The 14,331-nt window shown below is 33.8% G+C and overlaps 1 protein-coding gene across 1 annotated transcript in view; it reads left to right on the top strand.

Moving 5' to 3' along the window:
* LOC127839640 (uncharacterized protein DDB_G0271670-like) overlaps positions 1–13,934 on the top strand; it is a gene marked incomplete at its 5' end in the record, with an annotated part of 17,933 nt that extends 3,999 nt beyond the window's left edge. Inside the window, one exon of the mRNA XM_052368024.1 lies at positions 13,869–13,934. Coding sequence (XP_052223984.1) covers positions 13,869–13,934 — 66 coding nt within the window. The remainder of the gene's footprint in view (positions 1–13,868) is intronic.
* Between the last annotated feature and the right edge of the window lie 397 nt (positions 13,935–14,331).

The following is a 14,331-nucleotide window of genomic DNA, read 5'->3' as shown; positions in this document are numbered from 1 at the left end:
AGTAGTAGTAGTAGTAGTAGTAGTAGTAGTAGTAGTAGTAGTAGTAGTAGTAGTAGTAGTAGTAGTAGTAGTAGTAGTAGTAGTAGTAGTAGTAGTAGTAGTAGTAGTCGTAGTAGTTAGTAGTAGTAGTAGTAGTAGTAGTAGTAGTAGTAGTAGTAGCAGTAGTAGTAATAGTAGAAGTAGGAGTAGTAGTAGTAGTAGTAGTAATAGTAGTAGTAGTAGTAGTAGTAGTAGTAGTAGTAGAAGTAGTAGAAGCACTAGTAGTAGTAGTAGTCATTGTAGATAACTGTAAATTAATTAAGCGGATACATTTTCTTGCGAAAATTTCTTGTTTGCCGTAAAATGCAAGTAGCTGACAGTCTCCTTTGGTAGACACATTTTTTGGAAATTTCAATATTGTAATAATTCTGAGGGTGCTATTTTTGTGTGGCCGGTTGTCTTCGGATTGCAGAGTATAAATCCATACTTAGGTGGTTACCTTCTGATTATTACAAAAAATTAGTTTATTAAATTTCAATATTATAATAATTCTGAGGGTGCTTTTTTGTGTGGCCGGTTGTCTTCGGATTGCTGAGTATAAATCCATACTTGGGTGGTTACCTTCTGATTATTACAAAAAAAATATTTTATTACAAAAAATAGTTTTTTGTGGATATGGGTTTTGCTCGGATATAGGTAACTCCCAGCTCTTATTTGGCTTTTATCTGGATAGTTAGTCACTTTGCGGAATTGCTTTACATAACGGATTTGCATATTGCGGAATTGCTTTACACGGATTTGCATATTGCGGAATTGCTTTAAATTGCGGAATTTTGCGGATTTGGATAACATTGCAATTTTGCGGATTTGGATAACATTGCGATTAATGTTGCGGATTTGCTCACTATTGCTTATAATAAGAGACTGTCAGCTACTTAAAATCAGGAAGGCCACTTGGGGTAATCATTCCTTATTTACATATCTATGATGTTGTGGCTCATTCTCTCCAACTAAAATTTTATTTTAACCTAGTCCATATGTGCTAGTCATTTGTTATTGCAAAGGAAACGTAAAATAAAGAAGTTATAACTTTATTTTGTGTTATTCGAAATTCATATACTAAAATAATTAAAATATAGCTTTGTGCTTCGCATACAGCTATTTAATTAAGAAAAAGAAATCATATTATATTAAATAATATAAGCGTATGCGATTTCATTAATCCCACTTATATTATCCAAGTGTTAGGAATCGCAGGCTATCAATTTATCTTTACATTAAAAAGTCGCTCAAAATCATTATGACTAGAAGTTACATCATTTCCTAGGGACACGAAATCGGGTTAATTTTCACTTGCGAATATTGATGGTGTTTGTATGACAAATTAATAGCTACTCTTCATTTAATGGATGCAACTCATTAACATTTTGATACGTGTATATGTTTATATCATTTTCATATAAACAGTTTCATACTTACATATTCATGAGGCATTATAACAAAATAAAAACCTATACAATATCAAGCAAAACGTAATTTACAGTTATGCTAAGGATTTTACTTTCAGTATTTGTCAAATTTTTAATCTTGTTTAACCAAATGTATTCACAAATACTTATGGATAATAATTATTAAAACATTTGGAAACAAATCAATTTATTAAATTATAAAAAACTAGTTAACCATGTGTGTGCCTTCATATAAAGTCTTTTGAAAATCACACTTGATATTATGTCGTCGGGTGTTTCTATTTCTAATAAAAATATTTGTTCAAATATAATGTTTCTTATAGTTTCTTTTGTTCATCATAAATAGCTGTAAATTAATTGGAGAACAAAAAAGTAAAGCAATAAAACAATGGCATTTACACTAAGCCAGTTTCAGGAACAATATTGGTTTGATCCATCCGATATCTTAACAAATGAGATTGAATTGACGACTGAGAATGAAACCAGCCCCAGTACCATCCAGTAGCAATGTCATTCCATTAAATCATATTCCAGACATGCCTGACAATAAAGAGTTCTTAGATGTTAACTTCACTGTTTTCTTGAATTATCGATATTTAGTTTTCAGACCAACTTTACTCTGTTTATCATTGGTAACTCGTATTTTTATGAAGATAAATTAAAATTTAAAAATATACACTGATGGTATTAAATATTAAGTCGTTCAATTATTATGTAGGTGTTAGAACGTTTAATGTTTATATTATACAAGACCGTACGCAGGAATTTTTTACTAGAGGAGGGCCACCGGGGAGGGTGCGGGGTCGGTCTCCTTGCCCGAACTTTTAATGTTTCATTTGGCATTTTTCAATTTGAATTTTAATGCTTAAAATCTTATTATGTTATTTTGTGATATGCATTTATGGAATATAACAAGTAAATAATAAGCAGCGTTCCGAAGTATAAAGCTTTAAAGATTGGTGAGAAAATCACACAGATGTTTAAAGCTTTAGATTTCAGAAATGTATGATGTTTGGTGAAGAAGAAAAGCAAACTTTGACAATCAGAAACCTTATTAAAAGTATCTTACAGTATGACTAACATATAACCGTTATTGTATTTTCTGTTTGAATTCAAACCTCTAAACTTTTAAAGTAAATTCCTAATAAAGTGTTTATCATCTACAACACATGTGAACTGTCACCATCATCAACACAGATGAACAATCACAATCATCTACAACTCCGACATTAGATTGGACTTAGAAATGTTTTGTAAAATAACCGTTTTCGAGAAGTTTCATACGAAACGCTTTCACATATTGAGCTGATTTTTGGTATGCAAGTCTACATATATGCGCTACAGATGAAATGTGAAAATCCGTGCCGAACGGTGATTTTGTGCGTAGTTATTGGCATTGGACTTGGACATGTTCTCTATAATAACTGTTTTTCTGTTGTTTTTTACGTAAGGCTTTCAAATATTTGGCCGATTTATATGCCCCCAAAAGGGTCCGGCATTCCGCAAACCGCGAACTTGTATTGCTTCAAACAATATACATGCGGCATTAAATAATTAATATAGTTTAAATGTGTCAAAAAAGTTTGGTAGCGAACGTTAGCGTAGTGACAAATGGTGAAGGAGTTTTTGATTATAGTTATTTCATCGTTGTTATCGTCAAGTAAGTTGAATAAATATATAAATGCAAATTATATACGAAATATTTATACAATATGGAAAAGCACAATAACATCACACCATGAATTAAAAAGTCAAACCAAAAAGACCCACACAAGCCGTCAGCAATTTCCTCAGCAAAACCCTAAAAGCATTTGTTTTAAGTAAAAAATAATTATCCTGCAAATGGACTGAGCTGAAATTGTGTATCTAAAAATTCGTTGTGGGATTTACATATCATCAATATAGATGACCAATAGACATGACCAATAGATATGACCAACATACATGACCAATAGACATGACCAATAGACATGACCAATAGAAATGAACGATAAACATGACCAATCGACATGACCAAAAGACATGATCAATAGACATTACAAATAGACATGAACGATAGACATGGCAAATAGACATGACTAATAGACATGACCAATAGACAAAACCAATAGACATGACCAAAAGACATGACCAATAGACATGACCAATAGGCATCATCAATAGACATGACCAAACAACATGACGAAAAGACATGACGAAAAGACATGACCAATAAACATGAAAAATAGACATGACCAATAGACATGACCGATAGACATAACCTTTAGACCTGACCAAGAGACATGACCAATAGACATGACCAATACACATTACCAAAATACATGACCAATAGACATGACCAATAGACATGACCAATATACATCACCAACAGACATGACCAATAGACATGACCAATAGACATGACCAATTTATATAACAAATTATATATTATATATATGTCCGATAAACAATACCTATAGACTTGACCGATAGACATGACCAATAGACATGACCAATAGACATGACCAATAAACATCACCAAAAGAAATGACCAATAGACATGACCAAAAGGCATGACCAATAGACATGACCAATAGACATGACCAATATACATCACCAAAAGACATGACCAATAGACATGACCAATAGACATTACCAATTTATATTACAAATTATATATTATAATTATATATATATATATATATGACCAATAGACATGACCAATAGACATGACCAGGATTAAAACATGAATTATTCAAATATGGGTTGATACTTAAGGGGTTATTAATAGCAAACATTTGTTTAATCCAACAAATTGACATTACATTTTTGGGAAATATTAATAAGGAGCAATCAATGTTCGTTTTCGTGGTAATCGATGATATGCATTGGTATCCATTACAACGACTTCTTCGAGTAAAAAAACTGTCAAATGCAGTCGGCAGTGAAAAGGTCCACAATGAAGAATGCATTTATTAGCTTTCTTGATGGTTATGCGCACTGTACATACAATTGTGCGTACAATTTTAACTACATGTCTATTTCACAGACGGCATGTCTAAGAGCGGTACACGAAATATCTCCCCATCGCCATAGGGCAGACATGAATGCGCAATCTTCTCCTTTATTTTCCGGCTCACCCGACGCTCAATTAAAATACGTAACCAATTTGTCGTCAATGGACGAGATCCAGCGTCCATTTTTCAACTGTATGCCTATCCAAGCCTTTCTGTCAGATATGGCAATTTCTGAAAGTTAAACCATCACTTTTTAAAAGATATTGGCAATATGTGATTACGTTTGTAGACACTATAAAAACGTGGTCGTATTACTTATCATACTGTACTGATTTAAAATCTTCACTGAATAACATTAACAATCAAATATTTTATCACAATGGAGTCGTCTTGAATATGCGTAAGGCTATACTACTCTAAGTTATGTATACTCGTAAAATTGAAACGATTGAAAAACTACCAAAAAAATGTACCTAGCAGGACTTTTGAAGCGACATCTTTTTCTTCGTCCGAATCAAAATACAGGACGTGCGCACTAACAACAAGACTCGAGCAATAATTCTAGGCAAATACATATTTAAAGAATTATTTTATAAAATACAGTGATGATTATATAATGATGACAGTTCCAAAATAATATGTTAAGTATTTTGTATGGAAAATGCATTTATGATATGATTTATATTTTAACATTATGTTGGTGTTGATTAATTATGCCTACACAATATACTATGCGACCAAATGCAAACAAGAAAACGAATATACCTGCGTTTGATAAAATGTCATGTTTATTGACGAATTCCACAGATAGCACGAGTCCAGAAGCGACAGTCATCCGGCTTACAGAGCACAACTGAAGAATATATATACCGTGTTATATTCCAGACCTTTAAGTATTTTTTTTAATAATGTCACAACAAATGCATTACCACTAAACGAACATATTGCCCGTATTTACATGTACACTATTCTAAGACTTATATTAACAAACAATTGTTTTGGTAATTATTTTGTAATATTACTCCGTTTGATAATAAATTTTATTGCACGACTTTCTCATTCGCAATTCACAAGCAGAACAATTCAAATAGTATAAGAGAATCGTTTAAAACATACGATGTAATTACGACTGGATACAAAAGGTTACTTTGATATTCTATCAAACTTTTTGATATTACACGACAGCATACCCATTTAACACGGTTAATTGCGTCTGTGAAAAGGGAGTTTAATGCATGTGCCTAAAGTGTCGATCCGTAAAAGACGATTAAAAAAATGCTCAATCAAGAAAGTACAAAAACAAATTTCCCGCTTATAATCGTGGCGCATATTGTTTCATTTAAGATCTCTATGGGCAATTCGGGACATTAATTTTCAGTACTGGTTAATACATTTTCGGTCAACACATTTACGTAATATCAGACAATTTAAAGCATATGCTTAAATCATCAAACATGTCAGCCACTAAAATTTGCAAGAGGTAAGTTATGCACGGGACACGTCAGTACAAGAAGCCTCCCGGCAATCTCTACGAAGAGTTGTTCCTTATTCTCATATACAATCTCTGCCATTACAAGACAATCCTACCATATTTGGTAGGATTTTCTTTTTGTTTAAGTATTATTTTATGAAAAGAAGTATCATTTTCTTTGATATTTAAAAAAATAGATGATAAGTTTAGCTTTACAATAAAAAATAATTACCTGAATAAAAAAGTAAAAATAACAACGGTAAAATTATTGTACCACGTGGCTTGGCTATCATCACGTGGTAGGTTATGTGGTTGGTTATGAAGGCAGAAACTTGATCCAGCTATGCTGTTTCCAATCAACGCTCTGCGTGGAGGTGGGCTTACCGGACCAGCAAGGGGCCAGTGCGTTCATCAATTATTATACCAACCAGGCGGTTATTGCTCATGGTACAACATATAAGAGCTCATCAAAAACGCAAACGTCCTATATCCTTTCATTTACTGTATGTGGTATTTGACATTTATAAGATGCTGGGCTGTGCCATATTGTCAACACACAGCGTTTAATTGGATACTTGCTTTTAACATCATTTTATCGTGCCTCACTTGAAATTATTTCACTCTATGAATATTTACCTGTTTAATGTATGTTTTACTTGTTGCTGTTTAATTTTGGGATAACTTATATTAGGGATCACTAAGTATTAATGCGATTCATGGAAATTGGGTTAATATTTGTCTTTTCAACGATTCCCAAATTGGCTTCGATTAACGCGATTGCCTTTGAATGCCTTTGAATGCATATGTATCGTAGTCATCGTATATTATTGTTTGCTATGTAATAGTATTTCAGCGCAAAAATATGAATCTAATCGTTAGTCGACATTCTTAAATTCACCTTCGTTTATGTGAAAGATAATAGTCCTATAACATGTCAATTTCTGAGGTTTGCGGATATTCAAATCTAGTGGGTGAATTCTAATTTAATTGTTATCTTCAAATGTTTACAATGTATTGATTGTTTTTGATGTGCAAGGTGATTCCCATTTGTATTTTTTATTTACATATAAATACTCTGAGTATAATTTGATTGTGTAGTTGGATCTATGAAAACAGTTTACTCAGTTATTTTTGTATTGACCATTTCTAGGAGATGAACGCATTTATTTTCATATTTGTTTTTGCTTGTCATTGCCCTTACATAACTAAAGGATATCATAGTGATACTATGATGGATTTATTTAGCTTCCGATTGGGATGTATTTAGCTTAAAACATTGTTTATATTAAAATGCTGTTCTTTATGAACATGCTTTAAAAGCGGCTAAGAGTTAAGCTTCTTTCTTTTTGTAAAGTGGCGATAGATCTTAACTTGTAGAAGACCTGTGTATCGATTTGACGTGTATACTCGCAGCTTTAAAAAATAAATCTCAACATTTAAAAACATATTTAATCACTTATTTTAAACATGTTTCTGGTAGCGACAACATATGAGGAATATTCAAGTTTACATGTCAATAGTAACCGAGATAGACGTCATCAGTGTAGTATGCATCCTATTTGTCCCATGCAGGCAATCTTTTGAATTGTTTTGTTTAGAGTCGTGATGGTTTGAGACTAATATTGTTCGTATGAGTGATTCTAGAATGAGTGCGAAGTTCGACTAACCTTTAAACCGGTTTAAGCCGTACGTATGTTACGATTGTCCATTCCGAGGCGATTGCCCCATCTGACAGCCATAGGTCAATTGTCTTGTAATATATATATATATATATATATATATATATATATATATATATATATATATATATATATATATATATATATATATATATATATATATATATATATATATATATATATATATATATATATATATATACATATAAATAACCGATTTAATTGCCGCCAAGGTTCCAGGAGGTGACTTTCCATTGAAAAAGTGGTTATCAGTTGCAACTCCCAGCGACCCGGATAGTCAATAGCTGAGAGTTGGATTATCAGCGCATTCATGACAATTAATAAGTGTATCTTATCACAATTTTATTATGGCTAAGAGAAATAAATATAACTAACATAAACATCAATTACGCGTGAAATTAGTTGTGTTCAACCGATGCGTACCGAAAGATAAACATCAAGAGAATGGCTTTCATGGTTATTTTATTTTCAAGTTTTCAGTAAAAGTTCTCAGTTTTATTCGCATAATTATATGTTGAACGAACAAACACTATGAATACTTGTCATTCCTTAGGACATCGATAATTGACACAAATAATTGGTATAGAACCAACGATTTTTTATTGGTAGAAAATCAGCTTCTGTTCGCGATGTACGCACTTATTTGGCTAGAAAGTTTGTTAACTATTGTTTGTTCTACAGCTTGGTCAACAAAAAATGGCATGGGAAAGCACCATCTGCTGTTAATACGTTAATCGTATATTAATTGAGGATGTCTATGGCATGCAGCGGTGTATAGCTTTTGTTGATTTTAGCAAATAAAGTGAACCACAAAGCATTCGTTTGCCTCATAATTGCTTGTTTATAATACAAATATTCGGATACCGAACTTTTATTCGAACACTAGAACAGCATCCGGATATTGGGAAATCGAGTATTATTTTTTACATTCCTATTCAATACATATCTGAACGACATTGTCTGTGGTGATTGGTGATTGTTCAATGAATAAATAATTGAAAATGTATTTAACATGTGATCTTTATATGTATCTGCATCCATTGCCATACTATCTAGCAAACGACATCAATACTATATATTGGTATTAAGTTGTGTTTTTTCATACAGAGCACCGTTTAGTCGATTCGGAGACGACATCGATTTGAGGCAATAATTGCGTTTCAAGTGTTTGTGTGCTTACGCTAACGGTGTCATAAGTTCGCGTGTTGAATGTTAAATGAAAGACATTCGAACATTAATCAAGTAAACGTACTATGCGATAAGCAAACGAGTTTTGTTTTTCTGACTATTTTAATTATCATTTCATGATCTTGTACGCTAAACATATTAAAAAGGCAAAATAACCCTACCTGGGGAACTTAAGGCCATTGTTTTGCCAATGTCCTGAAAATAAAATTGAAAAAAAAACACTGAAGTAAAGTAACCTAAATAGTAACCTACATTTCCAAGGTCACGCAACTGTATCGATATCCGATGAAAGAGAAAAAGACTCGACACTTTGTTCATTTTCAAAAGTTGGTTGTCAGGGGAAGAGCTCAAATTGCTATTACGGGTGTTTCTCAATGATAACTTTGAAGTTGAAGATTTGTTCCACTGTGCTCCGTCCTGCTCTAAATTGAGTGTACTCTTCCGCCAGCAGTGCCTTACTTTTCAGTCGGTTGAATATGATGCACAGCTTTTATTTACTGGGTTGGCTGATTAGACTGATGGTGTGGTAATTCACGCTCACCTTGGGATCGCCCTTCTTTGGTATGGAAAACCAGAGACTGGATAAACTCCTTTTGACAGTTCTTTTCCCCTAAGATATCCTGGCATAGTGTCGCCATTTCTGCCGTCGTTGCATCTCGTCTATTGTATCTATTGTAAGTGTTCCTGTAAATATATTACTATATGTCCTTGACGGCCTTGATCGTTTAAAACGAAAAGAACATTAGCAAATTTCAAATTAGATACACGTCTAGGAAAGGAAAACTGACTATCAGTCAGCGGTTAATGCTTGTAATTATAATTGATATGTGTCTCAGAACAACCGTACTGGCCTCGGATGAATAAGCCTGTGAATATATCAATTTCAAATAAAGAATACTCAAAATGAATCTTGACTGAGATAACTATTACTTTAAAAATGCAAATTATTTCTTCCATTTTTTTATAAATATAAAGGCTGAATATGCTTTATAACTCATGGCCATTTCAACTTTTAAGAGTCTGAAATTAAGATTTTATATTAAAATGTGTTCTGTCGCCACAACTTGAACCAAATAGAACTTTGCTGTTCGCTGGCAATCAACCTGAAATTTAAAAGAAGCCTCAATAAAAAAAACTTGATCAAAAGGCACTTAAACAAGTGATTGAATTATAAAAAATCAGGAATTTATTAGTTAACAGATAATTTTACTTTAGACCTATATCATTCAAATATAAAGCAATTACATACAAAACTAACCTCGAAAAACAAATGGTTACCTTTCCAAACAAATAAATAGATGGGGTGATGTCGAGCTGTGATGGGATGTAGAGGAAGACGAATATCTTAAGTTGATGGAAAGGCAGACAGGACTCGGACCGGTGCAACTGACGAGGCTAGAACTGTGCCGCAAAGAAATCGGGCGATCATCACGACCCATCCAAATGTGTGGTCGCAACTAACAGGTTCGTTGTTTCTGTGATTAAAACAAAATATATTAAAATACAATATAACAAAATGAACATGATATTAAATGTAAAATAGTGTTTATCCTAAAATAAAGACTAGAAACAAATACATGCATATGATGCCGAAAAAATATTATATTAAAAAAACTAACTTGCATAAAAGATATACAGAATTTCTTCGAACATGAACAGTTATATTAAATAGTAAATGCGTCCAAACGGCTACATGGGTTTCCGAGCAACAAAAAATCATGCAACTTATCAACAAGACGCCCATAACATCCAGATAGATATTGAAGCTGCTAGACGATGGGAGCAGGACTGGTTTATAAATCCACACTGAGATTCCATCCTCAGCAATAATAAAACTAGATATCCTATAATTTTTGCATACTAACTGCATGATCACATCATTGAAAAAGTAAATCACGAAAAATAACTAGGTCTTACACTCCAAAGTAACCTAAAATTAGATAAACATTTGTACTCAAACACTTGTAATGCAAATATAATCCAATCAAAAATGACAATTTCATGATATACAGTATTATCTCATTTTTACTTTTTAACTTTTTATAATTTTAATTAATCCTAATCAACATAGTTTAAATTAATTTCAAATAATACAATTTTTAAATAGTTATTGTTTTATTTTACAAACGCTTATTTTTATGTAAGGATTGTGCACTTTATTTTCTGATTTAATTTATGCAGTTATATAAATATTTAATACATAAACAGAGAATACATACAAAATAGAATCAATAAACAAATGAACAAATGATGAATGGAAAAACACAGCGAACAAATATCTCTTTTTCGGACATAATTGTAGACTTATATATATTCCACAAATAATATTTGTGCATGCAAATATTTATGTTGTTTTGATATATACGGTGCGTGTTCTGGTATTGTTTCAGAGAATAAAATGGGCTGTTCTACACCGACTTAGTTATTTACGTCTTTCACGCACCAGAGAGTATTAGCGCTTAACACTCATTGAACCAGAAAAATGATAGAAATAACATTTGTAATTTAAGGAATATGATATTAAGGCAGACACTCGAAGGACGGGCATATCTATTAATTATTAATAATTGAATAATTTGCCATACAACAATTCATGAAGATCCCGGTATTCACAACATAACATGGATACAATGGAAAACCCTATTGCGCACGAAAGTATAGTACAATTTCGTATGACACAAACCAGGCACTTGTTTTTCTTCGCCGCAACTTAAAAATTAGCTCATCAAAACATCATCATGCTGCTTACAAGCAATAGTTAGACCAAAATTAGAATACTTTTCCACTGCCTGGGACCCACATAAAGAAGCTCAAATACATCAACTGAAAAAAGACATGAAGCCAGAGTAGTAAGAAAACAAGCTCATTAACTAATAGGATAGACACCCTGAATTGGGCTACTCTTGAACCACGCAGGACACAATTCCGTCACATCATGCTATATAAAATTATCCGCCATTTAGTTACCATCACTCCTCCGTATACACTGTTTGTCTCGTCTCTGTCTACCGCCGATTCAGACTCACCAGCATCCAATTCTTTAGTCACAGTTCACAGTGACAGTTCACCCACTGGCTCAAAGAGTTGGTTAATCAGTATGAGAATGGGTGAGAAAAATAGAAATATGTGAAGCAAGCCTTTTTAGCCTTTTTAGCCTATTTGGCATGTTAAATACATTGGTTGATACATACATCTTTTCTAGCCTGTTTAAGCTATTTATTTGAAATATTAAGCTTATTTAGCCTATTTAACAAGTTTGGTACATACTTAAAGAAAATATTATACACTTTTGCGTTCTTCCTATAGCGAGCGTGTATGCACCACTAAAGTCCCCTTTTGGAAAAACAAGAGTTATCCACCGGAAGTGACCTAGTCAACGCTGCCTCACGTCTGACCTGGCCGCCTGTCGGGCTTTCATAGGTTCGGGCGGGGATTTTATATGGGACGGGTTCTTATACAGCCTATAAAGCTTATTATGCATTTATTTTCATGGTAAATGGGTATGAACTTTTAAGGGCGCCTTTCGTACGAATAAAGTTATCCTCCTGAAGCGACATAGTGCACGCTGACCTCTCGTCGACTGCTTATCGGGCTGACCTAGTTTCGACCCGCAGTTTTAAATAGGGTCTTCGTCACATACAGCCTAATTAGCGTATTGTGCGCTTTTTACATGGCTAATGGGTATGAACCGTTAAGGGTCACTTTCTGGCAATCAAGAGTAATCCCCCGGAAGCGACTTAGTCAACGCTGATCTCCCGTCGGCTGCCTGTCCGGCTGATCTAGTTTCGGTCCGGGGTTTTAATAAGGGACAGCGTCCCATACAGGCTATTTAGCGTAGTATGAGTTAGTTACATATCGAGTGAGTATGCACCTACAAAGGCCCCTTTCGGACAAACAAGAGTAATCTGCCGGAAACGACCTAGTGCACGTTAAACTCCCGTATCGGGCTGACCTAGTTTCGGCCCGATGTTTTAAATAGGATATGCTTCATATAGAGCCTATTTTGCGTAGTATGCGCTAGTAATATGGCAAGTGAATATGCCCCTGTAAGGGCTCTTTTCGAGCAAATAAGCATTTTACCCCGGGAGCGACCTGGTGCACGCAAAACTCCCAACGGCTGCCTATCGGGCTGACCTAGTTCTGGCCCGGTGTTTTAATAATGTTCGGCGTCTGATGCAGCCTTTTTAGTGTTTTATGCGCTAGTTACATGGCGAGAAGGTATGCACATTTCAGGGCCCCTTTCGGACAAACAAGAGTTATTCCAAAACGTCGACGATACAATTGCAATACTTTTGTGCAAGTACTTAAGAAATCAGTGATTATTATTTTACTCAGTCAGCCTCAATCGTACTGTTATTGGTGTGAAGACAGTAATGTAGCATGCGCGTAATTCCATCTAGAATTCATCAACAATATCCCGATTCATGTATAAAGACAGAACGAATCTATATTAATAATAAACTGTTTTTACTTCAGTTTAAAAAAACAAAACACTTTATCTTTATTATTTGACTTTAAGATATTATGGTGATGCATGTGAATGTCAAATAGATGTGATACATAGTTGTATGAATATTCATTCAAATGCAGTAGAGGTTGCATATTACAATCAAGTACAGAGATGTAAATTTAGTTTTAATTTCTAAAGACATTTTGTCTTGGGAAGTTAAAAGGCAACATTGCTGCTATAATTCAATGACTTGAGTTACAGTAAGTTGAACACGCAGGCAAGATGTATCGTTTTATATGCATACACCTTAGATTGTCAGTGCAATATTCAGTTGAAAATTAACTGGTTTTTACGAATAGTTATAAAAAGAATGTCATTAAAATTATATCCTGCACAATTATTTATGTGACCTGTATACAGATACGATTGGAGTCTTGGCGGTAAATGACCTATTTCAAAAGCACCGTTATTATGGAACACTATTATGCATATATTGCAGTGTGCCAAGCGATTGATGCTGATGATGATGACTCAACATAGACTGGAAATAGTGTAATGTAATGGCACTTAATGCATCAAAGTTTGAGATGTGTAATAAATCGTTTGCTGATTCAGATTATACCACCCGGCAATCTCCGTCACCGACCGGCCACCTCCATTACCGCCAGGCCTTCTCCGTAACCACCCGGCCTCCTCCGTAGACATCTTATGAATAATTTCATATACGGATATAGACTGCTGTGGAGAATCCTGCCTCTCAAACGATGAACTTTCAATGACAACGTTTTAAGCCAATAATATCGCTATCAGCTAATGTTCGGTATTGACGGTTGGTTGAAATTGTATACGAAGGCGTGGTTATCAATAAAGTTTTGAAATATCAATTTATATAACCACATTCGGTGTACGAACTAATCAAATGTTGAACTTTTACCGCTCGGTTCGTTTAATGTTCTCTTTCATTTAGTTATAATTATCAGTTTATGCGTTTCCGTCTTACACGTCTCTAAGGCAATTTATAATTGAACGAAATAATTAATATATACCAGCATATTTATTGTGAACATTACGTACCAAC

This window comes from Dreissena polymorpha, chromosome 7 (genome assembly GCF_020536995.1).
Source record: "Dreissena polymorpha isolate Duluth1 chromosome 7, UMN_Dpol_1.0, whole genome shotgun sequence".
Classification (NCBI taxonomy): domain Eukaryota; kingdom Metazoa; phylum Mollusca; class Bivalvia; order Myida; family Dreissenidae; genus Dreissena; species Dreissena polymorpha.
Note: the sequence above shows the minus strand (reverse complement) of the source record. Positions and strands in the feature narration are given on the sequence as shown.